Source organism: Schistocerca nitens, chromosome 1 (genome assembly GCF_023898315.1).
Source record: "Schistocerca nitens isolate TAMUIC-IGC-003100 chromosome 1, iqSchNite1.1, whole genome shotgun sequence".
NCBI lineage: Eukaryota > Metazoa > Arthropoda > Insecta > Orthoptera > Acrididae > Schistocerca > Schistocerca nitens.
Genome location: NC_064614.1, coordinates 390,630,350 through 390,646,711, shown reverse-complemented (window position 1 = coordinate 390,646,711; position 16,362 = coordinate 390,630,350). Strand labels below are relative to the sequence as shown.

The 16,362-nt window shown below is 43.1% G+C and overlaps 1 protein-coding gene across 2 annotated transcripts in view; it reads right to left on the bottom strand.

The window, feature by feature from the left end:
* Positions 1-16,362, bottom strand: part of LOC126249339 (major facilitator superfamily domain-containing protein 6-like) — a 346,945-nt gene that overhangs the window by 17,378 nt on the left and 313,205 nt on the right. For both annotated transcript variants that reach the window (XM_049950997.1, XM_049951003.1), the window contains exons 7-8: positions 14,458-14,621; positions 5,781-5,984 (exon numbers count right to left, since the gene is read on the bottom strand). In XM_049950997.1, coding sequence (XP_049806954.1) covers positions 5,781-5,984; positions 14,458-14,621 — 368 coding nt within the window. The remainder of the gene's footprint in view (positions 1-5,780; positions 5,985-14,457; positions 14,622-16,362) is intronic.

Here is a 16,362-nt window from a genome sequence, read left to right as displayed (position 1 = left end):
ATTTTAAAACAGGAAAAATTTGGTTGAATGTTAATAAACAAGAAATTGAGTTGGATATTTAAAAAAAAGGCATTACAAGAAAATATAATTGTGGGATCAGTGTGCAAGTAATCAGGACGGCCCACAATTCGAAAGAGCACGTAATTAATGAGTTCCAAGTCAAAGAAGATTTCGGTCAATTAGTGTTTGAAAAGTTAAATGAATCCGACTGCATTATTGAAGATCAGAAGAAGCAGCTCAATGAATTATTATTCACCTATGAAAACGTTTTTGATGAAAGGCCAGGAGTTATTAAGGGATACATATGCCATCTCTACGTTAAGCCGCACGAAACGTATTGTAGAACTTTCTATCCTGTTCCCTGGAGGTTAAAGGCTCAAGTTCAAAAGGAAATAGATCGCATGTTGAAATGGGGTTTGATCGAACCCTCTGCAAGCCCATATTGCTCCCCATTGCGAGTGACAGAGATGAACGCTCGTAAAAACATTACAATAAACTGTGTGTGTTTAGTGTTAGAAAACTTTAAACTGAAATAATTAATCAGTGACACAGATTGTAGAAATAGTGACTAACCATTACTATCGAGTGCTGCAAAGAAGATAGTGGAGATAGGCTTCACCTGTGTTTGGGTAAACATAGAACTTTAGCATTGCTAATGTCATCAAGAATTATAAAGGATTTGAATGACCTTCAAGAAGAAAGAAATGTTTCCCGAAAATGACGCTGCATAATCAAAAGAGGTTCCCAGTGAATGTTCATATATAATTTCAAGTGCACGCTTAGATGTGTAAACGTGTGAAGTGATGCGTTTAGGCAGTGAATCATGAGTGACGGTTAACGCCGCAAAGATAATTTCCCGCGCAGAACAATTGACGTCGGCGCGAGAGTTAGAATCTATATAGATGACACAGATATGCTTTGCAAGAGACTCGCATCAAACGCGAGGGGAAACTGATTGATGTTGAACTTCAAAAAAGTGTCATAATTAGATGTTAAGAGTTCTTGATTTATTGTTGAATGTCAAAAGAAAGTAATATTCATAGAATTAGTAGTTATTTAATGGGTCTTGTTCACTTTGGAATTTTGTTTGAAAATCCATTTCCATATATATGCATGTATGAATGAATGCCGGATGAATCAGAATAAATGAAAGAGGTGAATCCACATTCCCCACTACTAATAACTTTTACATTACAGCAATCAAGCGGAGAAATATATGTATTTAGGATAAAAATTTTTATGAGTATAGATAAATGATATGAGTTTTCAAGGAAATGATGGATTATGTCTTCGTATAAAATGATCCACACTTTCCATTATTCGATGATTTGAATCCAAAATCTACTGCAAGTTGCATGAATCCTTTAAATTACGAAGAACAAATCATTGACAGAAAATGTGTCAGAATTTTTGGACTTACAAGCACAAGTGGTGATGCGAAGTCCAAAAGAAAATTCAAACTAGAGTAAATATTATGATGTTTTCGGCAACAGCATTAGTCAATGGATAAATGGAAACTAAGTCAATGGCTTAATTCCTTGCAGTACATCGTAACAAAAAGGATGCATGAAGCCATAGGGATTTTGTTTTCAAAAAGGAGAATCTTGGACGGTGGAACCTAACCAGTTCTTTTACAGGAAGAGTTTCCCTTTCGGTCATTGCTAATTCTTTTGGAATGAATGTTCAAAAAATGGTTCAAATGGATCTGAGCACTATGGGACTCAACATCTTAGGTCATAAGTCCCCTAGAACTTAGAACTACTTAAACGTAACTAACCTAAGGACATCACACACACCCATGCCCGAGGCAGATTCGAACCTGCGACCGTAGCAGTCCCGCGGTTCCGGACTGCAGCGCCAGAACCGCACGGCCACCGCGGCCGGCGGAATGAATGTTGCATGTGAAATCTAGTATCCCTGTTCCTTCTACTCTTCCCATTGTGGGCCGCGTAGAAGACCGACTACAAATGTGGACGTCGGGGACATGCAAGATCCGGGGGAGTTTCAGCATCGCAAGATATTGTCCTGGGAACAAGATTGTAAAAAAAGAAACTCGAGTTATTTATTGTAAAATTTTTTTGCTAGAGGCACAAATCACTCTTCTCCAAATCGTTATATAAATCGATCCCTATGTTTCCTTTAGAGATCGATTTCAAAATTTTTTTTTCTCTTCTGTAGGCTTTCCTATCTTCTATGTACCGTAGGCTGGGGGTCTAGGCTTAAGAGGTTTTCCAAGGTTTCCCTGCTTAAGAAAGTTCTCGAATGGGTAGACCCTGATAACAGTCTCATGAAAGATCATCTTCCTTGGTTGTGCACAGCAAACCTAACACCTTGATGCACGTAAAAGCAATACAGCCGCGGTACCTGTCTCTTCATTTCTTCTGTTTCCAATGTTTATTTTCTTCGTCTGTCTTAAACATAATTAATCTGTTTCAGTCGGAGGACTGACACTCATCACTTCCGGGTTCCCCACACTAATAGATAGCTCGCGAAGTGTGTTCGGTAAATCAAAATTAGGCTCACAAACTTCGCTCGCAGCGAGGGGCATTGTAATGTCCCCACAGAAAATACCCTCTACCACGCACCAATTAATCATTGTCAATCAAACCATCCACATTCATTCACTTTGGAAAAGTATCTGATCTGATTTTCTCGTAACATATGCGGCGACAGCTAGACGACGCCAAAGTATTTTCTAGCGCGTTTATTCTTTGAAATAACAGATGCATATATGCATTCTCCATGGTTGTTAGAGGGGTAACTAGGACAGCTTCTGGAGTAGGGATTGAGGGATTGACGTGTTTCTGAGAGATACATATTCTGATTTTCTTCTCGCTAAATCGAGCGAATTAACTTTTGTGCCACTAGCGGTTTGTTTGAATATAAAGACAGTGTAAACGGAAAATAATTAAGACGTGGAATCACCGGAGATCTGGACATGTAATGGAGATGGATTTAATACACAATTTCCTTCATAAATAAGGTTTGTGACTTTTTGTTCTGGAGTGAATGAACGAATGAGTTTTTTCTGAATCATTTGATGATCACGTTGGCCCTGTAATTAGTGGGGAAGTTTCAGCTGTGTCGAAGAGAACCTGCAATCACTGAGTCTGTGTTAAATCGTCCAAAAAGGCTTCGTACACATCTGGAATTCGCAATCTTTTGTAGAAGGAACAAATTGTCCACACGACTGATTCTCCCGACTGAATGCAGTGTTTAACAGTGTTAAAAGTAGACAATAAGAATTGCCAACTATTCGACATTTATTTTATCCTCCATGTTTACTTTCCTTTCAGTTCTGCAAGTGACAATATAAACAGAAACTTAAATTGGACAAGCAATAGGATATGAAGAAACATGTCATACATTTTAGCACGTTAGAATTTCACCTTGCTCCACAACACGAAACTGAATCGCAGAATTTGTGTTTTAACTTGAGACTAAGTGTAATTACGTGTTCCGTCCGGACAACACAGTTTGATAAGGCTAGTACACACTGATATAACGTGGTCATCCTTAATATTTCTTGAACGAGTGAGGAGATCAAAGAGAAGTTTTGAACAAGGTACCATCAGAGTCCCTAAGTGACATTCTGCACTGTCACTGTTCATTTTAATGTGTTTACTTTAAAATCTAGAATGTCAGACTTTACTAACGAGATTCCATTGATCACCAATAGCGGTGACAAGTGACACAAAAACCGTTAATATTTCTCTGTAATCACCTCATAAAAATGAGGAAATGCGCTGAAAGTTAAGAGAACGCTCTAGGCAAAGCAAATTGGATAATTGGATTAATTGATTCCTTCACCTCCACATTCAAAATATTTCCCCTTCTTTATAACAGAAGAAACAATTTTCAGTTCTTTACAGCAATTTCAATTCCGACGAGATTCGCTTCTTAAAAGCATCTTCTGTGGAATGTTTACAATTTTTTACTGTTTTTCTGTTTTACAAAATACTTATGTATTTGAAAAGTTCGTGACCTCAGTTTTGGTTGAAGTACTATTGTACTCTCAGTTGATATAAATGTCATAGATTGTGACTTCTTTTCGTTTATTCCGTGACGTAAGAAAAAAAGATTCTACGGAAAGGAGAACTAACCTAAACTACTTTCCCATTTACATTCGTAGAATGTCTTCAACAAAGCATTCGGGAGCATTATATGCGTGTACTCTTCTTTCCCAGACCTACAAAGTGTCATTACATGATACATCGTCCGAATTAAGACGAAGATTTTTCTCACATCTCGGATAATTTTTTTATCGCCCCCTAAGATTTTGTGAGATGTTCCGCTTTCGTCGCAAACAATTACACTACTGGCCATTAAAATTGCTACACCACGAAGATGACGTGCTACAGACGCGAAATTTAACCGACAGGAAGAAGATGCTGTGATATGCAAATGATTAGCTTTTCAGAGCATTCACACAAGGTTGGCGCCGGTGACAACGCCTACAGCGTGCTGACATGAGGAAAGTTTCCAACCGATTTCTCATACACAAACAGCAGTTGACTGGCGTTGCCTGGTGAAACATTGTTGTGATGCCTCGTGTAAGGAGGAGAAATGCGTACCATCACGTTTTCGACTTTGATGAAGGTCGGATCGTAGCCTGTCGCGATTGCGGTTTATCGTATCGCGACATTGCTGCTCGCGTTGGTCGAGATCCAATGACTGTTAGCAAAATATGGAATCGGTGGGTTCAGGAGGGTAGTACGGAACGCCGGGCTGGATCGCAACGGCCTCGTATCACTAGCAGTCGAGATGACAGGTATCTTATTCGCATCGCTGGAACGGATCGTGCAGCCACGTCTCGATCCCCGAGTCAACAGATGGGGACGTTTGCAAGACAACAACCATCTGCACGTACAGTTCGACGACGTTTGCAGCAGCATGGACTATCAGCTCTGAGACCATGGCTGCGGTTACCCTTGACGCTGCATCACAGACAGGAGTGCCTGCGATGGTGTACTCAATGACGAACCTGGGTGCACGAATGGCAAAACGTCTTTTTCGGATGAATCCAGGTCCTGTTTACATCATCATGATGGTAGCATCCGTGTTTGGCGACATCGCGGTGAACGCACATTGGAAGCGTATTTTCGTCATCGCCATACTGGCGTATCAGCCGGCGTGATGGTATGAGATGCCATTGGTTATACGTCTAGGTCACCTCTTGTTCGTATTGACGGCATTTTGAACAGTGGACGTTACATTTCAGATATGTTACGACCCGTGGCTCTACCCTTCATTCGATCCCTGCGAAACCCTACATTTCAGCAGGATAATGCACGACCGCATGTTGCAGGTCCTGTACGGGCCTTTCAGGATACAGAGAATGTTCGACTGCTGCCCTGGCCAGCACGTTCTCCAGATCTCTAATCAATTGAAAATGTTTGGTCAATGGTGGCCGAGCAACTGGGTCCTCACAATACGCCAATCACTACTCTTGATGAACTGTGGTATCGTGTTAAAGCTGCATGGGCGGCTGTACCTGTACACGCCATCCATGCTCTGTTTGACTCAATGCCCAGGCGTATCAAGGCCTCTATTACGGCCAGAGGTGGTTAGTCTGGGTGCTGATTTCTCAGGATCTATACACCCAAATTGCGTGAAAATGTAATGACATGTCTGTTCTAGTATAATATATTTGTCCAATGAATACCGGTTTATCAACTGCATTTCTTCTTGGTGTAGCAACTTTAATGGCCAATAGTCTAAGTATTCCTTGAGCTCCCGTGTTGTGAATTCAGCGTGACTGCAAGCCGCGCTGCACTAACCGAAGAGCCTGATGGCATAGAAGACGAATCCGATGAAGAGCACGTTTGCGTGGCCGATGGATTCGATGATGGGGCCCGAGAGCACGAGCAGTGGGATGCCGGCCAGCCCGGCCACGGTGATGGTGACGCCCATCAGCGAGCGGGAGCCGCCCAGGTCCTGCAGCAGCCAGAACAGGAAGCTCTCGATGTAGCCCCACGCCGTGCCTGCAACACCACCAAAAGGCCACGTCACGTTGTGAACAATTTAACACAGGTGTATTATCTAAATTTTAAATACGAGGGTGGGGGTGGGGTGATCAATAATAGTGCAACACTTTTTTCTCTGAAAGAAGGTTGGTTTTATTAAGGATTCCAACACACAACATTATTCCCCACTCTTTTGGGCACAAAACCCTATTTTTCCAACATATTCTCCGTTCAATGCGACGGCTTTACGCCACCTTACTGAGGGGCTTGTATGCCCGCACGGTACCACTCTACTGGTCAACATCGGAGCCAGCGCCTTACTGCCTTAATAACCTCCCCATCCTCCATCTACTATTTCCATCATTGGGCCGAACAGATGGAAATCGGAAGGTTGTTCGTTAAGGTCTTCTGTTAGGTGACTAGGAACCCAGCGGGCGCACACTTTCGAGTACCCCCAACTGCTGGACGAGTCCAATTGAGCAGCGAGGTGGTTGGTTGTGATCGTAGATCACCTCGATTAAGAGTGTCCGCACGTTCCAACATTTAGGAGTCACAGCTGTGTGCGTCTGGCCGGCACGCGGGCGAGCGGACAGGTTTGCGCGATTTTGTTGCGATGATGACTGACAACTCGTACAACTCCCCACGTTTTTATTCACTTCCAGGTCTCCGTAGACATTCAGCGAGTGCCTTCGAAAATAAACGATGCTCTGATTTTCCGCTAAAAGAAACTCAATGACGTCTCTCTGCTTGGAACTCAGAAGCACTTTCGAAGGCTGTGTATAGCGCCGCCATCTACCGGAACTTCATGAAACCATAGAGGCTGACGCGGGGGTGTACCACGGTGTCCCACACCAAATACCGCAATTTTTCCAACTGCAATTGGCCGAGAAGAAATCTGTTTTATTACTTACTGAATGCCCCTCGTGTTATTTGATTATGCCAAAGCCCTTGCCGAGGTGGTTACACCGGTTCCCGGCAGATCATCCAAGTAAAGCGCCGTCAGCTAGCACTTTGATGGGTGGCCATCAGGGTTTTCCATACATAATCTACAAGCGGGATACACCCGGGCCTTGTGACTGAGAAGTAGCGGTAGTGGGTCACGAAAACTGACAACGGGAGAGGTGTCCTGAACCCACGCCCCTTCATATCAACATACGATAAAGCCTTTGGGCTGCGGGTAACACGGCGGTGGGAAACATTTGGTGCCTCCGAGGCCTGTTCGAAAAAGAGTTATTATCTGATTATTTGAGTTGTGGCCTGTGAGTTTATATAACTGACGCAAACATTCTAAAAAAAATTAAATTATCTTTGTAACGTACGTTATGATTACACAGGGACAGCGCCGAAGGAACCGATAGAAGACGTTAGGCACATTTTGTATAACACTGTCTTGTATGACGGACAACCGCAGCCTTAAGTACACATCGCGTATAATAATCGCTTAGCTGCTCTTATAAATAATTTATTTAACCACCGGTTTTGGAATCTAGAAGCCACATCATCAGATTAAATACGGTTAATCGTGAAAAAGTTGCAACATGGACGGGACCGAACATTTCCTGAATACGAATCCGCTAATTGCGTCATTTATTCATAAACAAAGAATTTCCGGTCCCGTCCATGTTGCAACTATAATGTCATAATTCACCATATTCAATCGTATGACGTGGCTTTTAGGTTATGAAACCGGTAGTTAAATAAATTACCTAGTAGAGTAGCAAAGCGGTTATTATTCATTTTGTTTCGTTTGTTGCGGCGCTGCTGTGTGACAGAATGTGCGCGGCTCTTCAATGTTTGATACGTAGTTGCGTGGACGCGCGTGTTGTATGCAGAGTTAAAAGTTGGGTTCATGTGAGGCCAAATTCGTAAGTACGAGACAACGGCCTTGATACTTCTAGGCAGATGTGTAAGACACCAGTAATATCGCCGGCCGGGGTGGCCGTGAGGTTCTAGGCGCTACAGTCTGGAACCGTAGGACCGCTACGGTAGCAGGTTCGAATCCTGCTTCGGGCATGGATGTGTGTGATGTCCTTAGGTTAGTTAGGTTTAATTAGTTCTAAGTTCTAGGGTACTAATGACCTCAGAAATTAAGTCCCATAGTGCTCAGAGCCATTTTTGAACCAGTAATATCAAGATCCTGCCCCATAATTGGTAGTCGCTAATCAGAGTGTGATCGTAATGAAAGGAGAGGAAGAAGCATTGTCACAGAATTGACGCCGTCCTCTCAAAGTCTCAGACGAACTGTGATACTTCACATTTATTCAAATTGGAAATACTGTGAGGCGCACCAAGTCACTTAGACTGAGCTTCTCAATAATAGTTGTTAGACATTAAAACTGTAGCTCTGATCTCATCACTCGCCTACATCGTTGTTACTTGTACCTTTCATTCTAACACAGAGTGTCGTCGTGTTATCAATGATACAAAATACTGAAAACATCAGTACTGCCAGCCTTATTTTCTTATTAATTGAAATTGATCAGTAATGGTGTTTCAATGAGTTAGCTATAATGTTCCATAATAATCAAAGGCAATGTTCATTACAACGATTCAACTGAATTAACAATAAAGTAAAAATTAATAGAAGTAATACTGACAAATTAAGATTAAAACGAAATTAATATAAATTCTGCACGTTTTATTTCATGGGTTCTATTGCAGTGGTAATTTATGTTCGTTTGAGCGGCTCGTGTTCCAGCGACACAATTGCGCTGAAGTTGATTGTTTTTAATTCACTGAAATGACTTCTTAATTATTTAAGATTGATAATTTCGATGAGCTTCATTTGTACAACCCTTGAGTTCAGTGCATATGAGTAATCGTTACTGCAAGACTATGTATTATTTCCGTAACACTGTTTCTCGCAAGTCAAACATTTCAGTAATGATAGTTTGGTTCAAATGGCTCTGAGCACTATGCGACTTAGCTTCTGAGGTCATCAGTCGCCTAGAACTTAGAACTAATTAAACCTAACTAACCTAAGGACATCACACACATCCATGCCCGAGGCAGGATTCGAACCTGCGACCGTAGCGGTCGCTCGGCTCCAGACTGTAGCGCCTAGAACCGCACGGCCACTCCGGCCGGCAATGATAGTTTGCTTACCATTCCTAATAATTAATTTTGATTTCATTAACAGTTTAAAACAATTGCTAACAATTTCCCACCTTCTGTTGGCACACGTTTACTTTAAGAAATACGTAATTATTGCTGTTCCTACTATTGATTAGGTGACGAACAGATTTATACCTGACACAGCTGATGACAAGGTATTCGCATTCAGTGATTTCGAGATATTATCCAACTGCACTGTCAACTGTTCTATTCCTAAAACTCATTCATTTGATTTTGCTGCTGGGCCGGCCGCGGTGGTCTAGCGGTTCTAGGCGCGCAGTCCGGAACCGCGCGACTGATACGTTCGCAGGTTCGAATCCTGCCTCGGGCATGGATGTGTGTGATGTCCTTAGGTTAGTTAGGTTTAAGTAGTTCTAAGTTCTAGGGGACTGATGACCACAGATGTTAAGTCCCATAGTGCTCAGAGTCATTTGAACCATTTTTGCTGCTGGTTATTTCGAATTTAGTGGTATCCCTTCTTTCGTTTCGTCTTCACTGTGTGTCATTACAGTGTCTTACATACGCTATTCAAATAAACAGAGTAGAGAAAGTTATTTGTGAAAATACCTTGTTATACATGTTCTCCATTCATCAGTTATTCACTTCGGAAATTATTGTCCTGAAATTTTCACGCGATCACTGTCAATTTTTGCATAGCCTATTACAAACGGGGGGGGGGGGGGGGGAGAGGGAAGAGGAGGTTACGTCACTACCTTGGCAAGGCGCTTTCTCACTTCCGCTGTCCCGTGACGCTCTTATGCGTCAGCCGACAGGATGTTCTTGACTCATTCCAGCGGAAAAGTAAAGTAAGTTTCACAGCTCTAATCACAGTCATGTCACTAGATACAGTCTAATTACACATGGACACAACAGGAACCATCCCAGAATTCGCCTCATGGAGCATGAGCAAATTCTGGGAAATTAAACCTGCATGACCAGGCGGGGTTTTGAGCCAGCTCCTCCGAAAGGTATGAAGAAACAAAGATGAAGGTTTAACATTCCATCAACGATGAGGTCCCTGGTTGTTCCCGACAGCTCTTAGCGATCTGAAGATGCTACTACATGCTGCGGCTTAGTGTGGAAGGGAGACTAGGACCGTGAAACATCTGGACAAATTTAAACTTTCATTCACGAGCAGTTATTTCCGTCCAACTCAAAATTACATTTCGTCGGTACTTCGTTCTAACATTCTACGCTTCTTCTGCCTTTCTCGCATACCGTACTAAACTAGCACACTTGTGAGAACACACACTGAAAAGTGATTTGAGTCCATCCCACAACTAATCTTTCTATTTGTAGCGGAGTGAACGCTAAAATAAAATTTCATGCGAAATTACTAGGGTGTCACAAGTCCGGCTCTTTTTCCACAAGGAATGCAGTTGGACCGTTATGGAGTCTGGAAGAGATTGAAACTCTACTAACGAAGCCGCAAAGCATCGACTAACAATGGTATTCTACACGACTGACCGAGGAAGGCAAGTTTCTGGGAAACAATGAATCAAAAATAGTTCGTCTCATCCAAGAAATCTTAAATCTGGATAACCCATAGCAGGCTTCAATTCCGTAAATAAGTCCGTCGTCCACATTCGAGCCTCGATACCAGCACGCGATTTTAATCCATTGGGAGATTTCATCAGAGTGCACATCAGTCACGAATTCGATCACGAATATTTCAGCAGTAAACTGCAGTTTATTGATATTACCTAACGTATTTCATAAGTCTTGTTTCTTAGCAGGACAAACGCAAACTGTATGTAACAGTTTACTGTTATAACTAAAGTTAAGTTTCTGCACGCCTAATCCCGAATCTGTTTCACGAACATTATCCATATCTGCAATGAGACACATTTCCCGCCACTGAAGTATTTATAGATCACCTTGACGGTGTAGAATGTTAATTAAGAGAATTGAGTGCAGCTTACGTTTTCCAAGGTGAGCAAGAGAAACCGAATAAAGGCAACGACCAGACTGACTTAGAGATGCTAACTGAAGCTGCATTTGGGATCAGATTTCGTTATGATGAAAGTTATGACAATGTGGCAGAATGACATTCTTAAACGTCAACTTATTTTTCTTTCGACTAGTATTTTACGTTACACATATTTAGATTAAGATTTTAGTTTGAATTAATTTTTTTGTAGTTTCAGACATTTGTATTAACAGATCAATGACTTTGCTGACTGGAATAACTGAAATACTCGGTCCAGTCACATTAATGTGACCATGTTCGACGCCAACGTCAACTCTCAGACGGCAGCTGGGGGAACAGTGGAGGGTACGTTAAGTGTGTTGCTAGGGCGCCGAAAACAGTGCAGTCATTGTCGTAATGCGGAAACGCTGCGATTTGTCTGGCGTCCGAAACTGCACGACATTGGCTTTCGGAACAATGGTGGAAGCAGTTTTATACTGCATCCGACAGACAGCTGTTTGCGTGTACGTCGTCAAACATCTGAAAGGTAACACCCTGCAACAATCGTCCGAAGGGTCCAGACCGGAGGAAGAAGCGTTATGGTCTGAGGTACGCTTTCGTGGCATTCCCTTGGTAATATCGTCATTCTGGAAGGCACGACGGATGAACGCAAGTATGCATCTAACCTTGGGGGCCACTGTACCCCTGCAAATGCGATTTGTTTTTCCTCGACACGATGGCACCTACCAGCAGAGCAATGCAAGGTGTCACACAGCTCTTAGTGTATATGAGTGGTTCGAAGAGCACCAGCACGGTTTTACTGTACTGTCCTAGTTACCAAACTCACCGGATATAAACCAATCGAGAATATGTGGGACCACCTCGATCGGACTGTTCGCGTCATGGATTCTCAACCGAGAAGCCTAGCGCAGCAGACCACAGCAATGGAGTCGGCATGGCTCCACATCCCTGACGGCACATTTCCTTCCTGCATGTCTCGCGATGCAAAGTGTGGTTTTTTCAGGCTTTTGGCCGGTGACCATAACGTGAATGCACAGTGTATTTTAAGGGCGTGTGAGTAGCGTCACGTGAAGTGCACTGTAATGGCACGATTTCGTACTATCGATAATTATCGAGAGAATGCAGTTAGTGTATTATTTATACAGGCAAGTATATTGAATTTGCTGGATTCATAACGAGGGTGAAGTAAGAGGGGATCTACACGGCTTTCCGGATTGGGAAGGAGCGCCTGGTCCCCGGCACGAATCCGCCCGGCGGACTTGTGTCAAGGTCCGGTGAGCCGGCCAGTCTGTGGATAGTTTTTAGGCGGTTTTCCACCTGCATCGGCGCATGCGGGCTGGTTCCTCTTATTCCACCTCAGCTATACTATATCAGCCATTGCTGCGCAAACAAGTTCTCCACGTACGCATACACCACCATTGCTCTACCACGCAAACGTAGGGGGTTACACTCGTATGGTGAGAGACTTCCCCTGGGGTGGGGCGGAGGGGGGGGGGGGTGCGAACCACACAATAACCCTGGGTTCGGTGTGGGGCGGCGAAGGGGTGGACTGCGGTAGTCGTCGTGGGGTTGTGGACCACTGCGGCTGCGGCGGGGACGGAGCCTCTCCGTCGTTTCTAGGCCCCACTTAACATACAATACAATACAGTAGGGGATCTAAGAGCATGCACAAAGAAGAACGCTTTTGTCATAGCATCGCGTGTGGAGCTGGAGGGAAACATTTGACAACCTGTAGACATTAGGAGGAGGACGCTAAGTACCTGAGGAAAATATACTTAAAATTTGAAGAGCTACATGTCACTAAGAGTGCTAGGAATGAATTTTAGTCCCCTAAAATCTTCAGTCACTTAGACAGAAAATGATCTAATTAATTACACCTAGTGGTTGTTGCAATGGTACGACACAAGCTTTTTCGTTAGGAACGATAGCGGTTCAAATACTCATCCAGATTTAGATTTCGCGTTGTTTCCCTAAATCTCTTTCTTACAGATACGACCGATTTCCTTCCCCATCTGAGCTTGTGTTCTATATGTGATAACTAGGACATCGTCGACGAGACGTTTTACTCCCATCTTCCTTACAACCAATTATAGCTAATACATTGAGGTGTAGGAATCAACATGGATTCCGGAAACAGCGATCTTGTGAGACCCAACTCTCATTATTTGTTCATGAGACCCAGAAAATATTAGATACAGGCTCCCAGGTAGATACCATTTTCCTTGACTTCCGGAAGGCGTTCTATACAGTTCCGCACTGTCGCCTGATAAAGTAAGAGCCTACGGAATCAGACCAACTGTGTGGCTTGATTGAAGAGTTTTTAGCAAACAGAACACAGCATGTTGTTCTCAATGGAAAGACGTCTACAGACAAAGTAACCTCTGGCGTGTCAAAGGGGAGTATTATGGGACCATTGCTTTTCACAATATATATAAATGACCTAGTAGATAGTGTCGGAAGTTCCATGCGGTTTTTCGCGGATGATGTAGTATACAGAGAAGTTGCAGCATTAGAAAATTGCAGCGAAATGCAGGAAGATCTGCAGCGGATAGGCACTTGGTGCAGGGAGTGGCAACTGACCGTAAACATAGACAAATGTAATGTATTGCGAATACATAGACAGAAGGATCCTTTATTTTATGATTATATGATAGCGGAACAAACACTGGTAGCAGTTACTTCTGTAAAATATCTGGGAGTATGCGTGCGGAACGATCTGAAGTGGAATGATCATATAAAATTAATTGTTGGTAAGGCGGTTACCAGGTTGAGATTCATTGGGAGAGTCCTTAGAAAATGTAGTCCATCAACAAAGGATGTGGCTTACAAAACACTCGTTCGACCTATACTTGAGTATTGCTCATCAGTGAGGGATCCGTACCAGGTCGGGTTGACAGAGGAGATAGAGAAGATCCAAAGAAGAGCGGCGGGTTTCGTCACAGGGTTATTTGGTAAGCGTGATAGCGTTACGGATATGTTTAGCAAACTCAAGTGGCAGACTCTGCAAGAGAGGCGCTCTGCATCGCGGTGTAGCTTGCTGTCCAGGTTTCGAGAGGGTGCGTTTCTGGATGAGGTATCGAATATATTGCTTCCCCCTACTTATACCTGCCGAGGAGATCACGAATGTAAAATTAGAGAGATTCGAGCGCGCACTGAGGCTTTCCGGCAGTCGTTCTTCCCGCGAAGAATACGCGACTGGACCAGGAAATGGAGGTAATTACAGTGACACGTAAAGTGCCCTCCGCCACACACCGTTGAGTGGCTTGCGGAGTATAAATGTAGATGTAGAAGTCATTATGAACTCTCCTCCGGTAAATTAAATAGAGAATACCGTACAACAGAAAGTCCACTGGCTTATCGAAAGACAAGACTGGCAAGAGTGTCCCTCCTGCCAGTACTCGCGTACGAGAAACTGAAGCGTGTGACGTTGGGATTGTAGAGACTCACCGAGCACGAAGATGACGCAGAGCAGCGCCAGCAGCTCGATGTTCTTGAGGACGGTGAGCACGTCGGTGACGACGTTCTTGGCGGGCGTCTTGAACTCCAGGCTGATGGTGAGGATGAGCAGCCCGCTGGCGATCTTCAGCGCCGCGTACAGGTAGAAGGCGGGCCTGCCGATCACAAACACCGTCACTCCAGTTGTGGAACTTACGCAGACTGCGGCAGTTTTCCTAGAAGTCTTGGTCAGATTAACATCGTACACGTGTTACCTGAACATTAGGCATATTTCACACCTATCGGACTTTACCTTGTACCCATCGCTTTGTTCACGTACGTGAACTGTGTCTTACTACATTCTTCTAGAAACCAGACGCAATGAACCGTCTAGAAACAGTGAGAATATATGAAAGGGCTGTGTAACGGAAGATTTTCGTTCTGAGCAGTTGTCCTTTGTTATTTAAAAATGAACACTATTTATAGCAAATTGAAAAATGTTTTATTTGAAAATTTTTGATTTGTAACGTGAAACAGAGGATGTAGTAAAAATATAAAGAATACAGATTTATCATACAGTGCTAGAAAACGCTATTTTATCGGATAAAAAAATCCCAATATCGCTTCAACACCTCGTCGAGCTTGTATACAGCATGTTTCTGTCGTTCATAAACAACTTTCGCATTTATCGGTAAAATAAACGTCGCGTGACTAGGCCCTCCCGTTGGGTAGACCGTTCGCCGGGTGCAAGTCTTCCCATCTGACGCCACTTCGGCGACTTGCACGTCGAATTTATCGGTAATAACGGGAAACTCTTTCCTTTAATCATGAGGAACGTTCAATTGAGTAATTAATAATAATAGTTATACAGTTTTTTATTTTTACATTTGTGCATGCAAACTCTACTTGCGTCAGTAGTAATGCCTTTGTTACATAAAAGTGCAGAAGTTACACAACAAATTTTTATTACTTATAAAATGCAGTTTACATTCTCTAAGGACATAAAACACACAATAGTCTTACACCGAATAATAGCTGTTCAAATTAAGTGCAAAATCAGCAACCAAAACAAAAGAAATATAGGTCGTTGGCTCTAAGTTCCTCTCTTACACATTCGTTTGTGTTTATTTCCCTTCCAATGCTACCAATACTACCGGTAATCTTATCATTTACTGCGGCCTTTATGTATTATACCAAAGCTACTAAACCGTAGTTTTCGTAAAGCGCAACACTGTGACACGCCCTGCACTCTTATCTGTGCTTACGGCAAATTTAGGGTACATGTCCTGTGTAAAAACTGCAATTGCAACAATAAAATATCCGTGCTTCACAAAAATCAGTTTGCTATATTTCTTCCTAACAGCAGGAAACTCAACAAATTTTTATTTTTCGTTTATGGCATGAAGAGTAGAATTTTCACCCAAATTTACGGAACAGTAATTACACTTATTTTCTTATAGGTTGTGCATGAACACAACAGATCAGCAACTTCTATCATGAATGAGATTTTCACTCTGCAGCGGAGTGTGCGCTGATATGAAACTTCCTGGCAGATTAAAACTGTGTGCCCGACCGAGACTCGAACTCGGGACCTTTGCCTTTCGCGGGCAAGTGCTCTACCATCTGAGCTACCACAGCTTTATTTCTGCCAGTATCTCGTCTCCTACCTTCCAAACTTGCGGACGGGGATTATTTTGCTGAAATGTAAGCTAAGGATGGCTTGCCATGAAGGGCGCTGCGGATGACAACCAAAGGGGCCCTGGTATGACGAGAAAAGGGACCCCAGACCACCACTCCTGGTTGTTGGGCTATATGGCAGGTATTACACCGCTATCCGAGACGTCTTCAGACATGTCTTCGGCCAGGACTCTCATTGAATGGAGTAGAATTGTCTTCAGTGATGAATCACGCTTCGAA